The sequence below is a fragment of the Balaenoptera borealis genome (genome assembly GCF_965194805.1).
Source record: "Balaenoptera borealis genome assembly, chromosome: 11".
NCBI classification, from domain to species: Eukaryota; Metazoa; Chordata; class Mammalia; order Artiodactyla; family Balaenopteridae; genus Balaenoptera; species Balaenoptera borealis.
The window spans coordinates 99,668,727-99,688,220 of record NC_138868.1 but is presented as its reverse complement, the minus strand read 5'-3'; the positions used below and the strand labels follow the sequence as shown (position 1 = coordinate 99,688,220).

General features: G+C 47.9%; 1 protein-coding gene across 10 annotated transcripts in view; it reads right to left on the bottom strand.

Annotated features, from left to right (window-relative positions):
• The window catches only part of POU2F3 (POU class 2 homeobox 3), a 77,984-nt gene that overhangs the window by 48,296 nt on the left and 10,194 nt on the right, over positions 1 to 19,494 (bottom strand). For 4 of the 10 annotated variants that reach the window (XM_082341965.1, XM_082341968.1, XM_082341973.1 and 1 more), the window contains 2 exons: positions 2,007 to 2,084; positions 341 to 375 (listed from right to left, as the gene is read on the bottom strand). The exons of 1 other annotated variant lie outside the window; for it this stretch is intronic. In XM_082341965.1, coding sequence (XP_082198091.1) covers positions 341 to 375; positions 2,007 to 2,084 — 113 coding nt within the window. Of the gene's footprint in view, positions 1 to 340; positions 376 to 2,006; positions 2,088 to 19,494 lie in introns of those variants that run through there. 5 more of the 10 variants (XM_082341971.1, XM_082341969.1, XM_082341970.1 and 2 more) reach the window with 2 other exon arrangements.

The window sequence follows — 19,494 nt, the reverse complement described above, 5'->3', positions numbered from 1 at the left end:
CAGACTTGCCCAAGAGGCAACTCAAGCTGAGCTTTGATAGGAAAAGAGTTGTGGTCTTAGATTCCAGACCACATCCAGCCTGCAGATAATCCTAAATAGGGCTGCGCTGTCAGTACTCTTTTGAGGACATAATGAAGAGGTGACCCCAACGTTGGATTGTGGATTGGGGGAGGGGTTGGATGCAAAAGCCCTTGAAAGACCCCTTTCAATTCTGAGAGCTATGAGTCTATGAATAAACACCCTCAAACTTCCCTTAATCTTCTTTGTGTCCCCACACCTGACATAGTATGAATGACCCCCCAAATTTATAGAATAAAGGTTTTCTTCTGAATGTCCTTACCTGCCTGTTGAAATCTAAGCCGTTTCGATCATTTCCTGGAAGAGATTTAAAAAAAAAAAGAAAACATTAATAGCTAGCAGGATTGGAAGAGACTGAAAGTTAGTGGAAAATAGGATGTTGGGATGGGCTTATCTTTATTTTGAAAAAGAACAAAATGCCTGCCCTGTGACCAGAATCTTCTTGCTTATCCTGTTTCCTGGAAAAGTCTTTGGAAAATCTCCTTCAGGAAGGTAGGTAACCAGGGAAAGGGGAGGCTGACTTGTCCAAGGTCACATAGTCTAACTGAGATTAGAACTTGCCACACCAGATTGCTTCTGCCAAATGCCCTCAGACAGAAGCTGTGATACATGCTGTAATGGAAAAGCAAGGAATGACCAGCCACAAATCCTCAAGGAATTGCCCGAAGGCAAGAAGGCCTCCCACTATCCCAGCCCTCCAGCATTGATGACACCTAAATCATGTCAGGTAGATGAGGGTCACCCCTGTTTCCACCCCCCCAACTTTTCTTCTTGGTTTTATTCATCTTTTTCCCTTTATAATAAATGTTGGGTTGATAAAGTAAATGTGTGCTTAATAGAGAAAACTTTTTGGTACAGAAAAAGTATAAAGTAGCAGAAAAATCAATCTGCAGAGAGGCAGCTGCAATTAATATTTTTGTATATTTTATGGTCTTTTTTATGCTTGTTTTTCCTCATTGATATATATCACTCTGTATAGATTTTTTACCCTGCTTTTTCCAGTGAGCGTCATAATCTTTCTCCTACACTATTAAGGAATGTCATAAATCTTTCTCCTATGTTTGCAAAGATCATTTTTAATGGCTACATAATATTCCATTTATGGAGATACCAAAATCTGCTTAAACGTATACCTGTTATTAGGGAAATTGCTTCCATTCTTTGCTATAATTAAATTTCCTATTCATATAGCTCTTCAGGGCAGGAGCTGCCAAACAATCTTCCTTTGTGCCCCATGGGTTATTGGCTCTATAATGGCAAGAAGATGATATTAAATACCACCCAGAGCCTAGCACTAGGCTTAGTACATAATAGGAACTCAAATTATATTGGTTGAATGAATGAATAAATGAACATGTGAATGAATTCAGAACTTTCAATCAGAAAATTCTTCTGCTTTCCATCGGTTCTTCAATAGCTTTGGAATGAAGTCCAAATTTCTTAGTATAACATATAATTCCCTGTATGACCTGGTTTCTGCCTACCTTCCCTGCTTTGTCTGCTGCCTCTCATGATCTCACCTCCCTCCCTCCCAGGTACCCTGTGCTCCAGACTCATGGAAAGCTTGCTCATGTCCAAACGCGCCACACCTCTCCCGTTTCCACGCCTCCATGCACTGTTCCCTTCCACAAAGTTGGTCCCCCTTCTCTCTGGTCCTTCAGGCTTCTCTACCAGCCGCATGGCACATGTCATGTAACTCTTTATTTGTCTGCATGCCTCTCTCTCCCTCTAGTCTATGAATTCCTTGAAAACTAGGAGGATGACATTCATTTTTCTCCTCAATGGCCACCACAGTTCCTAACATGGGTCAGAGGCTCAAGAAACACCGGATAGATGAATGAATGGGGTCCAGGAGAATCCTCTGGAGCTTTAACCTAAGCCCCCTTCCCTCTGCTCTGTTCTAAACAACGGGTAAGTGAAGCCCTTGCCTGTATGATTGGTTGTGAAGCATCTCCGAGAGCAGCTGGGCCAGCAAGATGACAGCAGAGGTTGAGGGCTACAGGATTCTGAGAAAGAGGAAATTAGTGAGACGGGAAGTCACCTTTGAATAGCAGCCTGATTTTGAGACTAACGAAGACTAAATAGATAATCTGTGAGGGGAGTTAAGATGGGAAGGGCCCACAGACTGAAAATAGTGTGTGTGTGTGTGTGTGTGTGTGTGTGTGTGTGTGTGTGTGTGTAGAGGGTAGACTTAAAGATAAAATTGCTTTTATATTAAAAATTATTTCATGACATTGTACAGGTGGCCTAGTAAGGAGTGATTTTAAAATTTGACCATAGAGCAAATTCATTCATTCCACAAGTATTTGCTAAATACACTCTCTATACCAGACACTGTTCTAGGCACTGGAAATATAATACTGGAAAAGATAGACAGAAGTCCTTGACCACACAGAGCTTCTTTTCTAGTTGAGGAGACATAAAAGGAATAAGAAAACAAATATATAATTTCATTTAGAGAGAGTTACTATGGAGAGCAATAATACATGGTCAGGGGAAGAGTGTGTCAGAGGCTGTCCATAAGCAGGGTGGTCTGGGGAAGATCATTCCAGACGGAGGGATCGGGACCTGAGTGAGGCAAGAACAGGCTTGCCTGCTGAGGAACAGTGATGAGGTCAGCCAGGCTGGAGAGATGTGGATGGGTGTGACCAGGGGAAAGATGACATGGATCTGGCAGACGGGTCGTGCTGAAGACTTCAGCTTTCATGCCAAGGACGTTGGGAAGTGATCAGAGGGTTTTGAGCAGAGGAGTGACATGCTTTGACTTAAGTGTTTACACCTGCGGTGATCAGCTGTAGGGATGAGCAAGGAGGAAGGGAGAACAGCCAGGAGGCTATCGCAGTGGGTCAGGTGAGAGGGGGCAGTGTGCAGGATAGAAGGGCAGCCGTGCAGGTAGTGAGAAGGACCTGGATTTTGAATTGATAGCTGACAGGGCCAGCTGATGGCTGGAAGGAGTGGTGCAAGGGAAGGAGAGGAAGGATGATTCCTAGGGTTGGGCTTTCTCCATGGAGTGAGTGGTGGAGTCATTCCCCAAGATGGGGGTGACTCGGGGAGCAGCTGGCTGGTAGTATAAAGTCAAAAGCTATGTTCTGGAACGTGTTAACTTTGAGATGCCAATTAAAGATCCCAGGAGAGACAGGGAAAGGAGTTTGGACTCAGGATACGTGTCAGGTCAGAAGTACAGGGTGGGTAGTTTTCAGCTTATAGGTGGTATTTAAAGCCATAGGACTTGATGAGTTTACAAAGGAACTGAGTCCAGATGAAGGAGAATAAAAGGGTCAAGGTTGGGAATGATGAGGAGGGGCCAGCAAAGGAGACTGAGAAAGAGTGGGCACTCTAGTAGGAGGAAGACCAGGCAGGTATGGTGTCTGGAAGGCAAGAGAAGGTGTAACACCATTACCTCCAGAAGAGGTAATAACATACATGTGAATGAGACCTAGAAAGGGAGAGAAACCTTGAGGGCCAAAACAGTCTGTCTTGGACAGGTCATCAGGATTGTGAACAATTAAGAAAAGTCTTTACTTTAGATATCTGCGGATGCCGTTAGAGTGTTGTTTGTGAGATCCACAAAATGCAAAAGATGAGCAAACAGCACTCAGAGATTAATTTTAAAACCCACCAGCCAACAAGAGAACAATTTCTCTTGTCCAGGAGTTTCTCCGGGGTCTTTCTCCAGAGGCCTCTCCCCTGAGGACGCACCTGCTGCGCTTGGAGCCTGAAGATGGAGCCTCCCCTTCTCATCACACTCATCCTGGCCTGCGTCGGTATCATTGTCTAATCCTCCTTGAGTCCCAGGCTGACTGAATGACTGGACTGGAGGGGCCCAGGCCAGCCAGGACCTCCCAGGAGACGGACCCCTTTACTCTGGGACAGCAGAGAGTGGCACTAGCTCAGCACTGGGAGCTGAATAAAGGTTCAGTCCCCCAAAGTGACTTCACCTCCGATTCTGATTCCACTGCTAAGCAGGTCAGAGTATCCTCAGGAGACATGGCTTCCCCCAGCTGGGGAGAAGGAGCTCAGAGCACCTGGGGGCCTACGTGGAGACACCATGACATAGTCTAATGCAGGCGTTAGTTCATTTCTGATGACACTGTTGATTCTCTCTCCAGATCTGGCTGAGGGGAAACGGCCTCAGCCCTCATGTTACTGCTGCTTCTTCCTGCTTCTCTCCCATGTTCCATGGACCTAGTTCCACCTGGCACCTCTCCCCACCCAGCCTACAGGAAAGGCCTGGGAGGTGGTGCCTGGGAACTCTGGGACAAGATCAAGCTCACTGGGGTTCTGCTGCTGCCCTAATGCTCTAGGTTGAGAGGTGACCGACAAGCCATTCCCAGGACCCAATTTATTCATTTTTGAAACAGCGAGGAGGGTACCCCTCTTTCCTAGAGAAAGAAAGGGATGCAATCACCATATTGTGGGAAATACTGGTCCACAATCACCAGAAACTTGTTTTCTACCCCTTTAAGCTGTGGTGTGTAGGAGCAGCAGGGCATACATGAAACAGTCCTGGACTTGAAGTCAGAGAATTAGGGTTCAAGTCCTGGCTCCGTCGCTCCCAAGCTGTGTGACCTTGGTCAAGGCAGGAAGCTCCAGAGCCTCAGGCATCTTGATGGCAAAATAAGGTCATAGTTTCAATTCCACCCACTTCCCAGGAATACAGTAAAGCTCAACTATATGCTGGGAAGCACTCTCCAGTTGTGGGCTGGGCTGCACACGTCCCGGGCCACTCCTCCATCAGGCTGGGCCTGCTCCTTGGTCAGGGATTTTGCACATGCTGTTCCCTCTGACTAGAATGCCCTCTCTCCCTAGGAAATACACACTCGTCCTCCAAGACCCAACTCAGATGTCACATCCTCCATGAAACTTATCCAAAGCAAAATGAGGGATTTCCTCCTCTGTGTTTCCACCTCTCTTACTTATACCTCTTCCAGTACCTACCACATTTTTTAAAACTCAGTGTTTTGTGTGTCTGTTTCCCTCATGAAATTGGGAGCTCCTAGAGGCCAGGGTTATTATATCTTATTCATTTTTGTACCCCAAGAGCCTAAAACAGTGTTTAACACATAGTAGGAACTGAATGACTATGTGTTTAATTGATCCAAATCACTAAGGAACTGCTACAGAAACGAATCTTCTATTCAGATCTAAGAAATCACAGGTGTCACCACCTGCAGAAACCTGATCATATTCTATTATCCAAGTTCTGGCTTTGAAAGATGGCAGCCACTTGCAGAAAAAAAACAAAGCAGGACAGACACACAGAGGGACCGGAGCATTATTTTTAGCATTGGAAAGATTCTGAAGTCCAACCTCAGAGGGGAGCACGTTGCAGTGGTCACACAGCCTCAGAGACCTTGATTCCGGACTAAAGCTTGGATTTTGCAACTCCCATACTCATACAATTTTCCCAATAAACCCACTGCATCCAAAGTCCAACACAGAGAAAACCAAGTATTAGACTGTAATCAACAGTTTAGGCAAATAAGCAGTATTGATGCCGATCAAATCTGGAAGTGATTTAAAGCAGAGCGTGAGATTAATTCAGACAACTGGATGATGAAATCAGGATTAGAAAATATTTTGGTTGATTCTAATAAGAGGCCAATACCAACAACATAAAATGTAACAGGAATAAATCTAAGCCCTACATTTAGGTTAAAAAAGGTCAATTGTATACATAAAAGATAGAGGAGGCTGAAATTAGAAATGATTAAGGTGGTAAATTTTATGTTTAAATTTTATGTTTTATGTTTAAATTTAATATTGTATGTTTTTTACCACCAAAAAAAGGAGAAAAAAGTAAAGAGTTTTTTAAAATTAGGGAATTATGTTTTGACAACTACTGTAACCCAGAAAGCTAATTTTCTACCTCATGCTGGGTAGGCAACTAAAGCAGTCAAATTGCGCAAAAGTATGCCCTACCTTTAAGCCCATCTGCTACATATGATCTGGCAATCCTACTCTGGGTGTATATCCACAGGAAATGAAAACAGGATATCAAAGAGATAGCTTCACTCCTCTGTTCACTGCAGCATTATTCACTATAGCCAACCTAAGTGTTCATCAATGGATAAATGGATAAAGAAAATGTTATATATATATAACATGTTACACGGTGGAATATTATTCAGCCACGAGAAAGAAGGAAATCCTGCCATTTGCGACAACATGGATTGACCTTGGGGGCATTATGCTAAGTGAAATAAACCAGACTGAGAAAGACAAATACTGCAAGGTATCACTTATATGTGCAATCCAAAAAAAAAAAAAAAAAGAGTCAAACTCATAGAAACAGAGAGTGGAAAAGTGGTTGCCAGATGCTGGAAGGGTTCCGAAATAGGGAGAAGTTGGTAAAAGGGTACAAACTTTCAGCTGTAAGATGAATCAGGTCTGAAGATCTAATGTATAACATGGTGACTATAGTTGACAACACTGTACTGTATAATTAAAATTTGCTAAAAGAGTGGAACTTAAATGTTCTCTCTCACACATATAAAGACAAATATAGAGGTGATGGATGTGTTAACTAACTAGATGGTGGGAATCCTTTCACAATGTATACACGTATCAAATCACATGATGTACATTGTAAAAATCTTACAATTTTATTTACCAGTTACACCTCAATAAAGCTTAAACAAAAGACTCTGTGCTACAATGTGAAACCTGATACAGAGTTTTTTCAACAATACCAATAACCAACCTCAAACTAGAGCAATGGAATAACACAGCAGATACATACGGTGATTAAAAATTCAAGTGTGCATAATTTAAGATACTTGACCATCAAAATATCTATACTCTGTATTTTACATTTTCAAAGAGGTTAAATCTCCTAAAGAAATATAATATACCTCTCCTTCCCAAACAAAAACAAAAAAGTGATTCCCATTTCTGTTTATTGGCAGACAGTATCTGGAAATAAGCAAACTGCAGTTCCTTGTGGGGAGGGGAAGAGAGAGGAGGCTGGCGCTAGTGTGTCATGTGAAAAAGAAACCAAAAAAGGGAGAACTTCAGTTGACTGAAGTCAATATTGGCCTGAGTGTGCTGCACAGGTGTGGTGTAGCTGCTTAAAAAGCTAATGCTATCCTGTGCATTAGCAGGCATGCAGACCGTTGCAGATCTCTGCTGAGAGTATCACGTCCAGTTCAGGGCAACATTTTGTAAAGGGACCCTGACGAACTGGGCTGTGCAACATGAGGACCAAGACGTTAAGGGGCTTAGATGTCACACCAAATGAGGAAAGGATATTTAGCCTAGAGAGGAGAACACTTACCCTTAGATGTCTTTTACGTTTTAGAGACACATACTGCCATATTTAGGATTGAAATTTTATAATGTCTATAATTTACAAGAAAATATTCCAGTGACAGGAACGGCAGAGATGCGATGGTTGTTGAGAGTAGGCAATGAGTATATGGGGCTCATCGTTTTAGTGTCTACCTTTGCATGCATTTGAAATAAAAAGTTAAAAATAAAATATTTCCCCCAAAAAGGATGAAACAAATACGGCAAGATGTTAACAACTGTTAAATCCAGGTGATGGGTATATGGCTGTTCATTAAGCTGTTTCTTCTCTTTTCTATGTATCTGAAGTTTTTCAAAATAAAAAATTTTAAAGTAATTCACTGAGGGAACATTTGAAAGATCTACTTGGCATAGTGCCTGGTGCGTAGTAAGTGCTTCAGCAAATGTCAGTGCACTCTTCCTTCCTCCCCAAATATTGGCATGGTATGTGAAGCAGGCTTAGTCTGCAGTTCCAAAGACCCAGCTCCACAAAGGTCAGTGCTGGAGGCTCCTGCAAAGCAGGCTTCACCTCAGTATAAGGAAGAATTTTGTAAAACGTGGAATTGTCCAGCAGTGAAACCCACAGTTTCATATCAACAGGGCTCCCCATTGCTAGGAATATTCAGGCAGAGGTTGCTTATTTCAGGGATGTTATAGAAGTGGTATTTGAATTGAGGGGCAATTTGATAATATCAAGAGGGGGAATCTCGGGTGATCTCAGGGGACTGAAAATTCCTTCTATCTCTAAAGTCCTAGGATTCAATGCAGCTGATTGAAATGTACCAGGGCTTTTTCTTCCCCTCCCAGAAGCTGGTCACTGTAGCATTTGCAGAGGGAGGCAATGAAGGACCAAAGAACTCTCCCCACCGTTTCCCTCTGTCCTGTTTGTTCTGCCCACAACTAAAAGATATGAACACAGAGGGCAGAGATGGGGCAGAAAGGGCTCACAAAGGAAGCTTCAGAATCCTCTCTTTGGATGTCTTGGGGGCAAATGGGTAAGAACTGTGCCAAGCTGGAAGGGACACCAGCTAAGGTCTCTCCAAGCCTCTTTTGGTTCTCATGGTCTCCTGGCCATCTCTGGACCATGAAGCTTCTAGCAAGAAAGCCAGAGCGCAAACATCTTGGAACTATGGCTCACGGGGCTGGGAGGGACCTGAAGAGATCACCAAGGCGAGTGCTCTGCCTTTGGGAAAATGAAGCATTATTATTCACCCCCATTTTACAGTGAGAAAACTGAGTCTCAACAAGGTTAAGTGATAATATGTACGAAGTAACAGAGCTTTTAAAGTATGGGCACGTATTGGGAATGATCCTCAGGGGAAGACAAAAACCCATGTCTCCAACCCCAATGTGGTACATCCTTCCCACGCTAGCGTAACGCCACTGCTAGCGTCTCTAAAACTCAGACAGTGTCTGAGGACTCCATCCAAGTTCCAGCTAAATGCCTCAACTCCTGAATCTCCCTGGTCCCATACGGTACCCAGAACTGTTCATCTATACCAAAGAGCTCCAGACAAAGGAAGAGGCCGAGAATACAGTTCGAGGGATTTGGGTTAATTATGAAGACAACATCTCAGTTCATAGAAAATGGGATTTAGTGACCAAAAGAGGGTAAAAGGCACCTTGAATTGGCAGGGAGACCTGGGATTCTGGATAGAATTTCCTGAGGCCAGGATGGCCGTAATACCCAATGGAGTCCCCATGAGAAAGGCCAAGGATCAGTCTGTAGGAGGTGCACAGGGGTCAAAGGCAACTTCCGCCTCTGCCTCTCCTTCCCTGGCATCTGGTGGGCACCAGGTCAGCAGTCCGAGCCACCTGGCAAGGAGCCCCGTCCGACAGTAGACAGGAGGAGCCGGCGCCAGCCCTCTGCTTTCCCACCTCTGAGCCACAGCCTCGCAGGCCCGCTAATTTGCATGCTTTGGCAGCGCTGGGATGTGAGTTTGCCTGGGGAGCAATTCTCTGGGTGAGGGAGGTGGAAGCACAAGAATCCTGTTCCAGCAGGATTTTCACTCCTGCCTGGTAACACGCAGAGAGCATTCTGCAATGCGGCTGAACCTCTCCCATTTCTGGGCTGCTTCTCTTCTCACCAGCTCCGCTCCCAGGTTAACCCAGCAAGACTTCCACTGTCATTTTATGACCACTTGGCAAATGTGCTGGCACTTCCTGGGATAGCAATGATTAAAGCAACCAGGACCTTGGAAGCACTGCTGGGCAGGCAGCCGCCAGAGCAAACCACGAGACTTCCCAGTGAGGTCGTTCAAACCAGTCAAAACACTTTTCCCCAAGACCCCACAGACACCATGCCTACCTTTTTTGTTACTTGAGATCCCTCCAAGGAACTGGGCACTGTTGCCTAATGGTCAGAGTTCTGTACAGAGAACACACCGTAAACTGAGCTTGAGGGTTACTTCAAAGGCTGTTTTATGCTGGACCTTGGGCAAGTTGCTTGATCTCCATAGCCTTCAATTTTCCTTACATGTTAAAACAAAAAATTCTGCCTATATTCCTGCCACCTTCTTCGTAGGAGCAAAGAAATGTCCAGGAGGAAACTGAGGCTGGCCCCTGAAGCCACCTGAAGAACAGGACACAGGATGTCCTTGATGGGCTGTGGGAAGAGCACTGGCATAGGGGATGGGAGATCTGAGCTTCAGTTCTCCACCAGCTGAGTGTCCCCGGCTGTGGATAGCAGGTGCAAAGATGCAGCGTGTGAGCCATGCCCAGGGCAGACATCACTAATGGACGGCCTCACTTGCCTCCTTTTCCTAAACTCAGTGCATAGTGACCACCACTGATGATCAGAAGCAGCTCTCCTGAAGAAACCCACTTGCTACCCCAGGACAGGATGATCTTACAGGGTCCCTCCACCTCTGACCGTCTGTGGCTTTGGGGACTTTCATGATTTAAAGCTTCTTCCTCTCTAGAATGGCAGAGTAAACATGACTGACCTCAGGGCTTCCTTCCAACACGGCCTGTGTGAGTGTTCCAATGAGTTTCTCCACCTGCACAGTCATGAGACTGAACCCCGAAGCCTTGCTCTCCAGGCCCTTACCACAGATGTCAGGAGCGTGGGGCTGAGGAGGGCACCCACTGCCCACCTTTGCTAAAAGGGAAGCCCAGCCTCCTCCGACTTCCCTTTACCATCTGTCGTCATTCTTTGATAAATGAAAGGCTCCTCACCGAGGTCTTCGAATTCTTTAGGAAATAAAATCCCTGTTTCTTCTCAGTCTGAGCTATGGATGGGACTCTCTGGGGCCCCCTGCATTGCCCCTGCACCTCCTGCTGGCCTCACACTGAGGCCCAAAGTGGGCAGCATGATCAGAGGCTATGCTGAAGAGGCCAGGGACTCAGGTCCCTGCCTGGAATGGGGTCAAAGGGCCAGGTTCCCCAGCAAAGTCTCCACTCATAATCCGCTGACCCTAGAAAACAATAAAAATCCAACTTCAAAGGAAAGATTCTGTTAAAGAAACCCAGGGTTCCCATCACTCCTAAACAAGCACAGGTCAGAGAAGCACCTTGGCTGCTATTTTTCTATCAGAACTTTCTTGTGCTCGAGGGGACCACACAGAGACTCCCAGTGCAGCACCCACCACTTACAGGTAGGGAAACTAAGTCCCAGAGAGGATGAGTGATGAACTAAAGGTCACACAGGTAATACATGGCAAAGCAGGATCAAAGCCCGAGTTCCGATGCCCGGACTTGACTCTCCACCCTAGCCCAGGGGTTCCCTAAAGGTCACCTCCAGACCAGCCCCTTCTCTACTCCTTGCCCAGCCCTGAGAGGGGAAGAGATTCAAAGAGCTTTAAGGCTGGTAAGAAACACTTCGCCGCCCCCTTCCCAGGACTGAGTGAAGTGGGGGTGAGAAGGGTGGGTGGGAAGAGCAGGAATAGCTACAGAGAGGGTCGTGCAGCCGGGCGCTGGTCCTCATGTGGGCACACAGACGTCCTTTGTGCAGCTCAGAGGACCACGTGTGTGGTAAGAAAGCTTAGATGGGAGATGCTATCTCACATTTGTAGAACAACTCTCACTTCTGAGAGCTGCCACAGATACACTCTTGTTTCATTCATGCCTCACAACTTGTTTTACAGATAAGGAAACTGAGGCTGGGTCATGGCGCCTGAGCTGGAGGAGAGGAAGTTGGATCTCAGGGCTCTGGCTGCAGGGCTGGTACCCTGGCCAACACGCATGGGTCTTGGGGCGTGCACTGGGTTTGTTCCTTTCTGTGCAGTGCACTATCATATCCAGTCCTTATTAGAGTCTCGCCTGCCTGTGAGGTCTACGGGGCCAGGATTCCAGAACTCCTGTTTCACCAGTGCGTACACTGAGGCTCAGAGAGGACAGGGCTGGTTAATGTCACACAGCCGTCTTCTGCATCCAGACACCATGCCCTTTCCCTCACCCGGGGTAATGTCGCTTCCTCTCCTTCTGGGGCCTGTGTTCCTAGGGCTGGAGGGGCCAATTCTGAGGGAAGGGTGATGGGGAGGGGGGAGACTTTGTCCAACAAAACAACAAAACAAAAGCAAAAAACAAAGGACTGCCTCTAGGGTAGGGAAAGGGCTTTTAAAGAAACAGGGATCTCAACCCATTGCTGTGACCTTGAGAAAGTCATTCCTCTTTTCTGACCCCACTCTCTTTCCCCATAAAATAGGAGAATGGGACTAGATCAGAGAATTTTCAAACATTTTGGCAGGAGAACACTATTTTCAAATAATAGGGATTAATTAATAGTTGACATTCATTGAGCATTTACTATGCACCAAGCTTTGTATTAAACATTTTATACACAGGACAGCATTTAATCCTCACAACCACCCTATGAGTAGGTGCTCTTATTATCCCCAATTTACAGATGAGGAAACTTGAGGCTCAGAGAGGTTAATCAACTTGCCCAAGGTTACTGATTAGTAAATTGCCAAGTAGAAACTCAAGCCCACGTCTGCCCACCAGCCAAGGCTGACCACACCACAGTATATATTGACATACTATCTCCAAATGAAAACACATATGGAGTCGCCACAGAAACTTAAGGGGGAAAAAATGAGACCTTCAGATTTTTCCAGAACTATAAAGATCATCTAGTCTCCCTGAATCTGTACCATCCCTAAACACTGGGTCCTGGGAGGAGGGGTCTTTCCACCAACTCCCTCCCCTTCTTCTGGCCATTTCCTGATTGCCTGGAGTCGGTTTGTTTGAGGGTCCTTCACCAAAGCACGCTTCCCACTCCCAAGCGCAGGTGGATAGGACAGTGTGTTGGCCATGAGTGAACGAATTCACAGGTAGGTCTACTCAGGAGACAGCCCATATTCCTAATAGAGGGTCCCTAGATTGGCCATTGGGTCACGCGTGGACACTCTGTCCTTCTGATACTAATACTGGCAAATAGCATTACTGTATGGCAGGCTCTGCTCTAAGTGCCTTACACATGTTGGCTTATTCAATCCTGACAGCAGGGGCTTCCCTGGTGGCGCAGCGGTTAAGAATCCGCCTGCCAATGCAGGGGACACGGGTTCGAGCCCTGGTCCGGGAAGATCCCACATGCCGCGTAGCAACTACGCCCGTGAGCCACAACTACTGAGCCCGCGTGCCACAACTACTGAAGCCCGTGTGCCTAGAGCCCATGCTCCACAACAAGAGAAGCCACCGCAATGAGAGGCCCGCACACTGCAACAAAGAGTGGCTCCCGCTCGCCGCAACTAGAGAAAACCCACGCGCAGCAACGAAGACCCAACACAGCCCTAAATAAATAAATACATTTATTAAAGAAAAATACAAAAAAAAACAAACAAAAAAAAATAGTTCCTCACTCTCTACAATATTAAAAAAGAAAAACAAAAACAAAATCCTCACGGCAACTCTAGGAGCCTATCCCTATTATTACCTCCATTTTACAGTCTAGGAAACCAAGCGGAGACATTAAGTGACCAGCCCAAGGTCATATAACTAGTAAGTAGAAAAGTTGGGATTCAAATACAGACTCTGGCTCCAAAGTCTATGCCTTTAATGCCTCCGCCTTGGTAAGCTGGGGGCAGCAGTGCCCTTCCTAACACATTACAGGAACTGAGAGGTACAGCAACCCCCATCTTTCAAACAATAACCAGTGAGCACAAAGGGTCAGCGTGTGCTCACGGATCTCAGCAGCTTAGAGCCGGAAGTGATCTTAGAGACTCTCAAGTTCAGACCCTTCGTCCAATGCACGAACTCAGGCCTGAAGACGGGAGAGGTGACTTGCTGACACAGGTTCATGGTAGAGATGAGTCCAGATTCCATCTCTCCTCACATCTCCTCAGCCAAACGAGAAGGTGCAGACTGTTTATCCAGTTTCACTGGTAGAAAACCTGAGATGTCTAGTCTGTTGTCAGCAGAGGGAGACAGGCCTGAGGCCAGAACCAGAACTCACTCAATGGTCCTTAAGAGCCCAATCATCCTTATGACACTGGGGGTAAACTGAGTTGGGGCTAGGCGGGGATGGGGACCCAGTTGGTTCTCCCGAGAGGCAGAGGTCACTAATACCCCACTCAGCCAACCACCCTCAGGCCTCCAGGGGCCTGAGGGGAGGGGACAGGGACAGGATGGGAGCAGCCAGCCCAGTGCTACCTCCCTTTGATACCTTGGAGTCCAGAGCAGACATTTCCCAGCCGGCTTAACCCTTTTTGTGCGCACTTCCCTTCTCAAGAAAACCTTAATCATCCTCATTTGAATTTCAAATGACCTCTCCCCTCTCCCCCTTCCCTGCCGCAACAGGCTTTGAGGCAGGGATATGGAAATTCACCCTGCAGTATGGAAATCATTGCCCTATGCAAATTGGGCGCCAGGACCCCATTGTCATAGCAACCACTGGGTTTCCTCTCCTTTTGGCCCCTCTCTGGGCTCTCTGGCTTAGATTTTTTGTTCCTCTTCCCAGCAGGCAGGTGGGGCACCCCTCACCGAGGTGCCCAACGGGGCCCAGACCTGCCAGGCTTCCTGCCTGCTTCTCTAGTGCAAATCTGGACCCAGATTTGGTCTCACCCAAGCGAGACCAACCGCTGTTTTTTTCTCAGGCTAGCCTGATCCGAGGATGGGCTAGATGGTGGTGAGGAAGTTCTGGAGTCTGGAGGACACAGCGATGCTCCTAGAGGGGGTGACAGGAGAGGAGAGACCTAGAGGGCTTCGGGGGTGCCAGTGATAGGAGATGGAAAGCAGGGCACGGAACCTGTATGTAAAATGCCATGCAAATTAACACCTATTATTTTTTGAGTCAACAGCACTAGTGCTTTTTGGGGAGATGCCCACAGCTCTGTTTCCCATGCTCCTAGCTTGGCACAAAGGCCTGCCCTCCCTGAGTCTCCCGGGGCCCTGCTGTTACCCAGGAGCTCCCCACAGTCAGCTCTGAGCCCACGGAGGATCCAGGAGGGGACTTTGAACTGTCCGTGGCTGAAGTCCCTAGAAATGAAATTCAGCCTCCTTGGAGGACTCTGGTCATTCTCTCAGCCTGCCCAGCCCTGTCCTACCAGACCCTCAGGCTCCAATGAGAGGGACGCAGCCCCATTTGGGATGACCTCATGCGGATTCCCTTTTAAGGACGTGTCTGCCCCTCTTCCCCTTGGCTGTGGGGAGTGGGGAGTGAGAGGATGCAAGGGGAGCTGCACCTGCTTCTCCCCGCAGCAGCTCTTCCTCAGGATGGGTCATCCTGGCAGAGCCCTTCCCTTCCTGAGGGGGACCCACTAGCAAATGCTGGCAGAGACTCCAACTTCCGTCTCCCCTGCCCCTCCTGTAGTTTCACAACACCCCCGACCACCCCAGCCTGCCTTTGATAGAGCCTTGACCAGAAAGGAAGACTGCCAGTGGGTGTACCCCACCGCCAGCCTGCCCACCCTGCCCTGAGGGCTTTGAGGTGGGGATCTTGTGAGTCGTGTGTGTCTGCGCGGGAGTGTGAGTTGGGTGTGTGTGTGTCTGTGTGTTTGGGAGTGGGGCGGACCAAGTGTAACTGCATTTCAGTTGTCCGGATTGGGGCTGCTCTTCAAGCCCTAAGACGTAACCCTAATTTGGCTGCTCATTTCTTTTCAAATTCTTTTTCCACTTGTTCAGCATTTTTCCACACCAGGTGTTCATTGCTGTAACTGTTTCTTAAGGAGGAGGGTGGGCCCAAGAGACCAAAAGCATTTACTCACAGCTTATGAGGGAGGGGGGCTGCAACTTGGGTGCCTTAGTGAAGGGCTAAGGCCCAGAAGCTACAGCGTTGAGTCTCTGGACGCTGCTCAGGGCCACGTGTGTGTGTGTGTGTGTGTGTGTGTGTGTGTGTGTGTGTGTGTGTGTGTGTGTTGGTAGCGGGTTGGGGGTGGGTGTCATTTCACCCCTGGCAGCAAAGGAGAGCCTGGGACCGACCTCTCCTGCTGGATCTCCCCATCATTGCCCCCACGGCACCGACAGTGGGAGTAGGAGGGATGCTAAGGTCATAAGATGTATCCATTGCCCGTGGGACGCCAAAGGAAAGGGGCATTCTTATGCACACTCTTATCCTCTAATGCAGGGCACCTCCAAGTGCGGTCCAACAGCCAGGCTGGTCTGAACTGTTCGTTAAGGTCGCAGACCAGATGCGTCCAAACACAGAGAGTAAGAATTTAGAAATGTTCACAGCACCCCAAGTACGTCATTAGTGAGCACTCCCTGTGGACGCAGGGTAGACAAGTCTGGGCCCTGTTGAATGTGTGTACGAGGTGGGTACGAGCTGCATACCAGTCCTGCACGGTGGGACTGTGGACCGCTCTGTGACAGACCGGAAGTAAAACGACTGGTCCTGCAGCCCACGTTGTTTGAAGCAGTGCCCTAAGGAATGACCGCTGATGAAACCAAGCGGAGCTCCAGATGGTAAAAGACAGCACACAGATGCCCCCCACCCGGCCCCCTAGCTTTGTTCCCTCTTAGGCTGGAGAGAAAAGGAGGTCCATGTTCTTCTGGGGGCTGCAGAGATGGCGGCTGGGGTGGGGAAGGTGGCCCTTCCTTAAAGAGAGCTCCGAAAGGAAGAGGGACGGTGCCAGGCAGGATTTGGCTCATTCACCTGCACTGGTGCTAATGTTCAACATAATTTTATATTTACAAACATACCTGCTACCCAGAGGCAAGTATTAATTTAGTCCATAGGGACTATTATCCGTCTTGAGATTGCAACATACACGCCCCTAAACACACTCATATATAGTGTGTTTAGACTTTAAAGTATCTTAACTCATTTCTGGACATGAATGTGTTATAAACCTCCTGATTTCTAGCAACATATAAAAAAACACTGCTATTAAAAACACTTCACAACACTTTCATCTGAGCAGCATGGTCCTGCCCTGTGGGGTTGGGTTTGGGACTAGATGGGTGAGAAAGTGTGGCACAGGTGGGAGCAGCTCTTTTATTTGCAGAGGTTCTCTGTGTGCTACAGGCAGGTACCTCCTGACCCCACAGGCTGCTCTCCCGAGACCTCTGGCACACATGGCCACAGTATGAAGCCTGGATGGTGAATTAGTACCTCCTCATCTCCCTGCACAGAAACTGGTAACGTGGTGAGATGGAAGCCACTCTGGTTTGAGAAGGCCAGAACCAGGGGCAAGGGGATTATGCTGCAGCATGAGGGTTATAGACAAGAGATAAGAAAGGACTTCCCGACACTGAGAATTGTATCCTACAAGAATAGGTGGCCAAGAGAAATTGTGGGGTTAGCTTTTCTTAAGGATGGAGGATAAATGAGGGGAAAATAGCTCTAAGAACAAGATCCTTTATTTTCCAGGGATGGTTTTGAAATGTCTTCAAAGCAAGAGAGAGGTATGGACAAGATATCCTCTCAGAATCCAGGGATTCATATCAGTTCCCCCTGGACATCTGGAGGGGCTGTGGCTTCCTTTTTCTCCTCCAGAGAGGTAAGGGCGAGAGTGGGTACAGACCGAGGCACAGGACCAGAGTCACCAGGCTTGAATCCTAGAGCCCACCCAGCTCATTCTCTTCACTTTACTCCCCCAAGCCCTCTCCTCCCCATATTATGACAAGGAAACTCGAGTCTAAGGCACAAGCAGACTTGTCCCACACTGCTCAGTGACAGAGCTTTGTCTTGTCTCCTGAACATTTCCGATAATTATCAACCTAATGACGGACTGTATTTGTATGGTGACATACACTTTGCAAAGTGCTTTCACACCCACTCTGTCATTTAATCATAGAAGGGTGTGTGTGTGTGTGTGTGTGTGTGTGTGCGTGTGCCCATGTGTCTCATTTAGAAAGAGTTGTCAATAGGAGACTGTTCTGCACCTTCCCCCAAGTCTCACCTCGCTCCAGGTACTTCCTAGACTTCTCTCGTCCTCTCTGTCATTGAAAGAATAGTTCTATTCCATAAATATTTGGGTTAAAACCCACACACGTCTCTAGAGCCTTCTGCCTGTTTCTGCCTGGAACTGCATCTCTTCGTCGCAGTGACACATAGTTTCTTTATCTTTGGCTCTTTTCTTGGGGACTCAGTAGGGTGGAGATGGCGAGGTCCCAGGAATGAACTGACCAAGAGGGGGTTTCTCTGCTTGGGTCAGTTACTCATTATTTCTTTGGGCCTTAAGGAGAATGACTAACCTCTCTGGTCTCCCCTACATAATCGTGTCCATTCCTTCTTAAAGCCATGCAGAAAGTTGCCAGGTTTAAGTGAGGAGACTTTCTGCAAAGGGTCCCCACACAGCTAACTCCCCTGGATGGTTCTTCCGGACGGTGGGACACTGTGAGCCATTTCACCTCTCAGATGGGCAACTGAAGCAGAGAAGAAGGGCAGCAGGAAGGGATGACTGACAGAGTCCAGTCCCCACCCGCTTCCTGCTTGCTCCCCTTTTCCTCCCCTGGGCTCCCCTCGTGGAGCCCTTCCTTCCCAGATCTCTGAGCAGGACAAGGGTCCTAAGTCGTCTGCTCCACTGTCATCTGGGTCTGCAACTCCCCACTCCACCAATGACAACTGAGCCTGCAGAATCCGAGGAGCCGGGGCTGGTGTGTTGGTGAGGTTGGCTCAAGATGAGAGAAGAGATGGAGACAGTTCTCTCCAAGGCCAGATTCTCACCCTCCACAGTTCACCAAAGGGAGTGAGTGGACCCCAGCTCTTTCCCTCTCTTCCCCAGCAAGCACATTTTGGCACCAGACAAGGCTTCTGCCTCTTGGATGAAACCAACCCCCCAGCAGGGGCTTGGCTCTCCTCCGGCCAAGGAGGAGAGCCAAGCCCCTTGGCTGGAGCCGCCTGCCATAATTTCGACATCTCCCTGATGCTGCCACTCTCTTGTGTCCTCTGTCCCTGGTTCCCTGTGCTGGTCCCCAGTCTTCCCACCACCATCTCTGGGTAAATAGTCACTAGAAAGACCCAAGTTTAATTCTTTCATTTGCTAGATACAGAATCTTGGGGAAATCAGCTAACCAGCCTCAATTGCCCCGTCTGCAAAGTGGGATGGTGCCATCTACCCTCACAGAATTGTTGTAAAGTCCAAATGCACTGTTTGAACGTGCTCTTCCAAACACAAGTTGGCCCTGTGATCCACTCCACCATGAAGCCCTGGAGGAAAGCTCCTGGAAGACAGGGACTGCTTCGTCATCTTTCTGAGCCCAGGGTCTGACACAAGCGAGGACTGCCAGCGAGGTCGGAGAAGAGGACGGAGCCTGAACAGAGCGAGGTAGCTGGAGGTGTCAGAGGAGAGCGGGCTGAGAGGGATGGTGGAAGGAGGGGATATAGGGGCTGAGGGAGGTGACGGGGTAGACGGGCAGAGCTCAGGGCTGAGGAAGTCCCCACACAAATGCACGGTGTGGGAACTGATGGCAGAGAATTTGGAAAAGCAGAACTGCATACACATCTTTAAAAATTCAGCCCTTAGAGACTATCCAGCCCCAAACCCTCCTTAACGGGGAGGAAAATAAACGTCTGGGGCGGGCGGGAAACATTTGCCCAATAATCTGCAGGGAGTTAATAGCCTGGAGTCAGGCTGGAGTTTGATTATTGGTTAGAAGCTGTGTGATCCTGGGCTAGTTAGTTTCTCATTCTGAGCCACAATTTCCTCATTGATAAAAACGGCAATTGTAAGAATTAAATGAGGTAATGCATGTACAGCTGGCTCCACGTGCCTGGGTATGGGAAGGAGGCTCCGCGGATGTGACTGG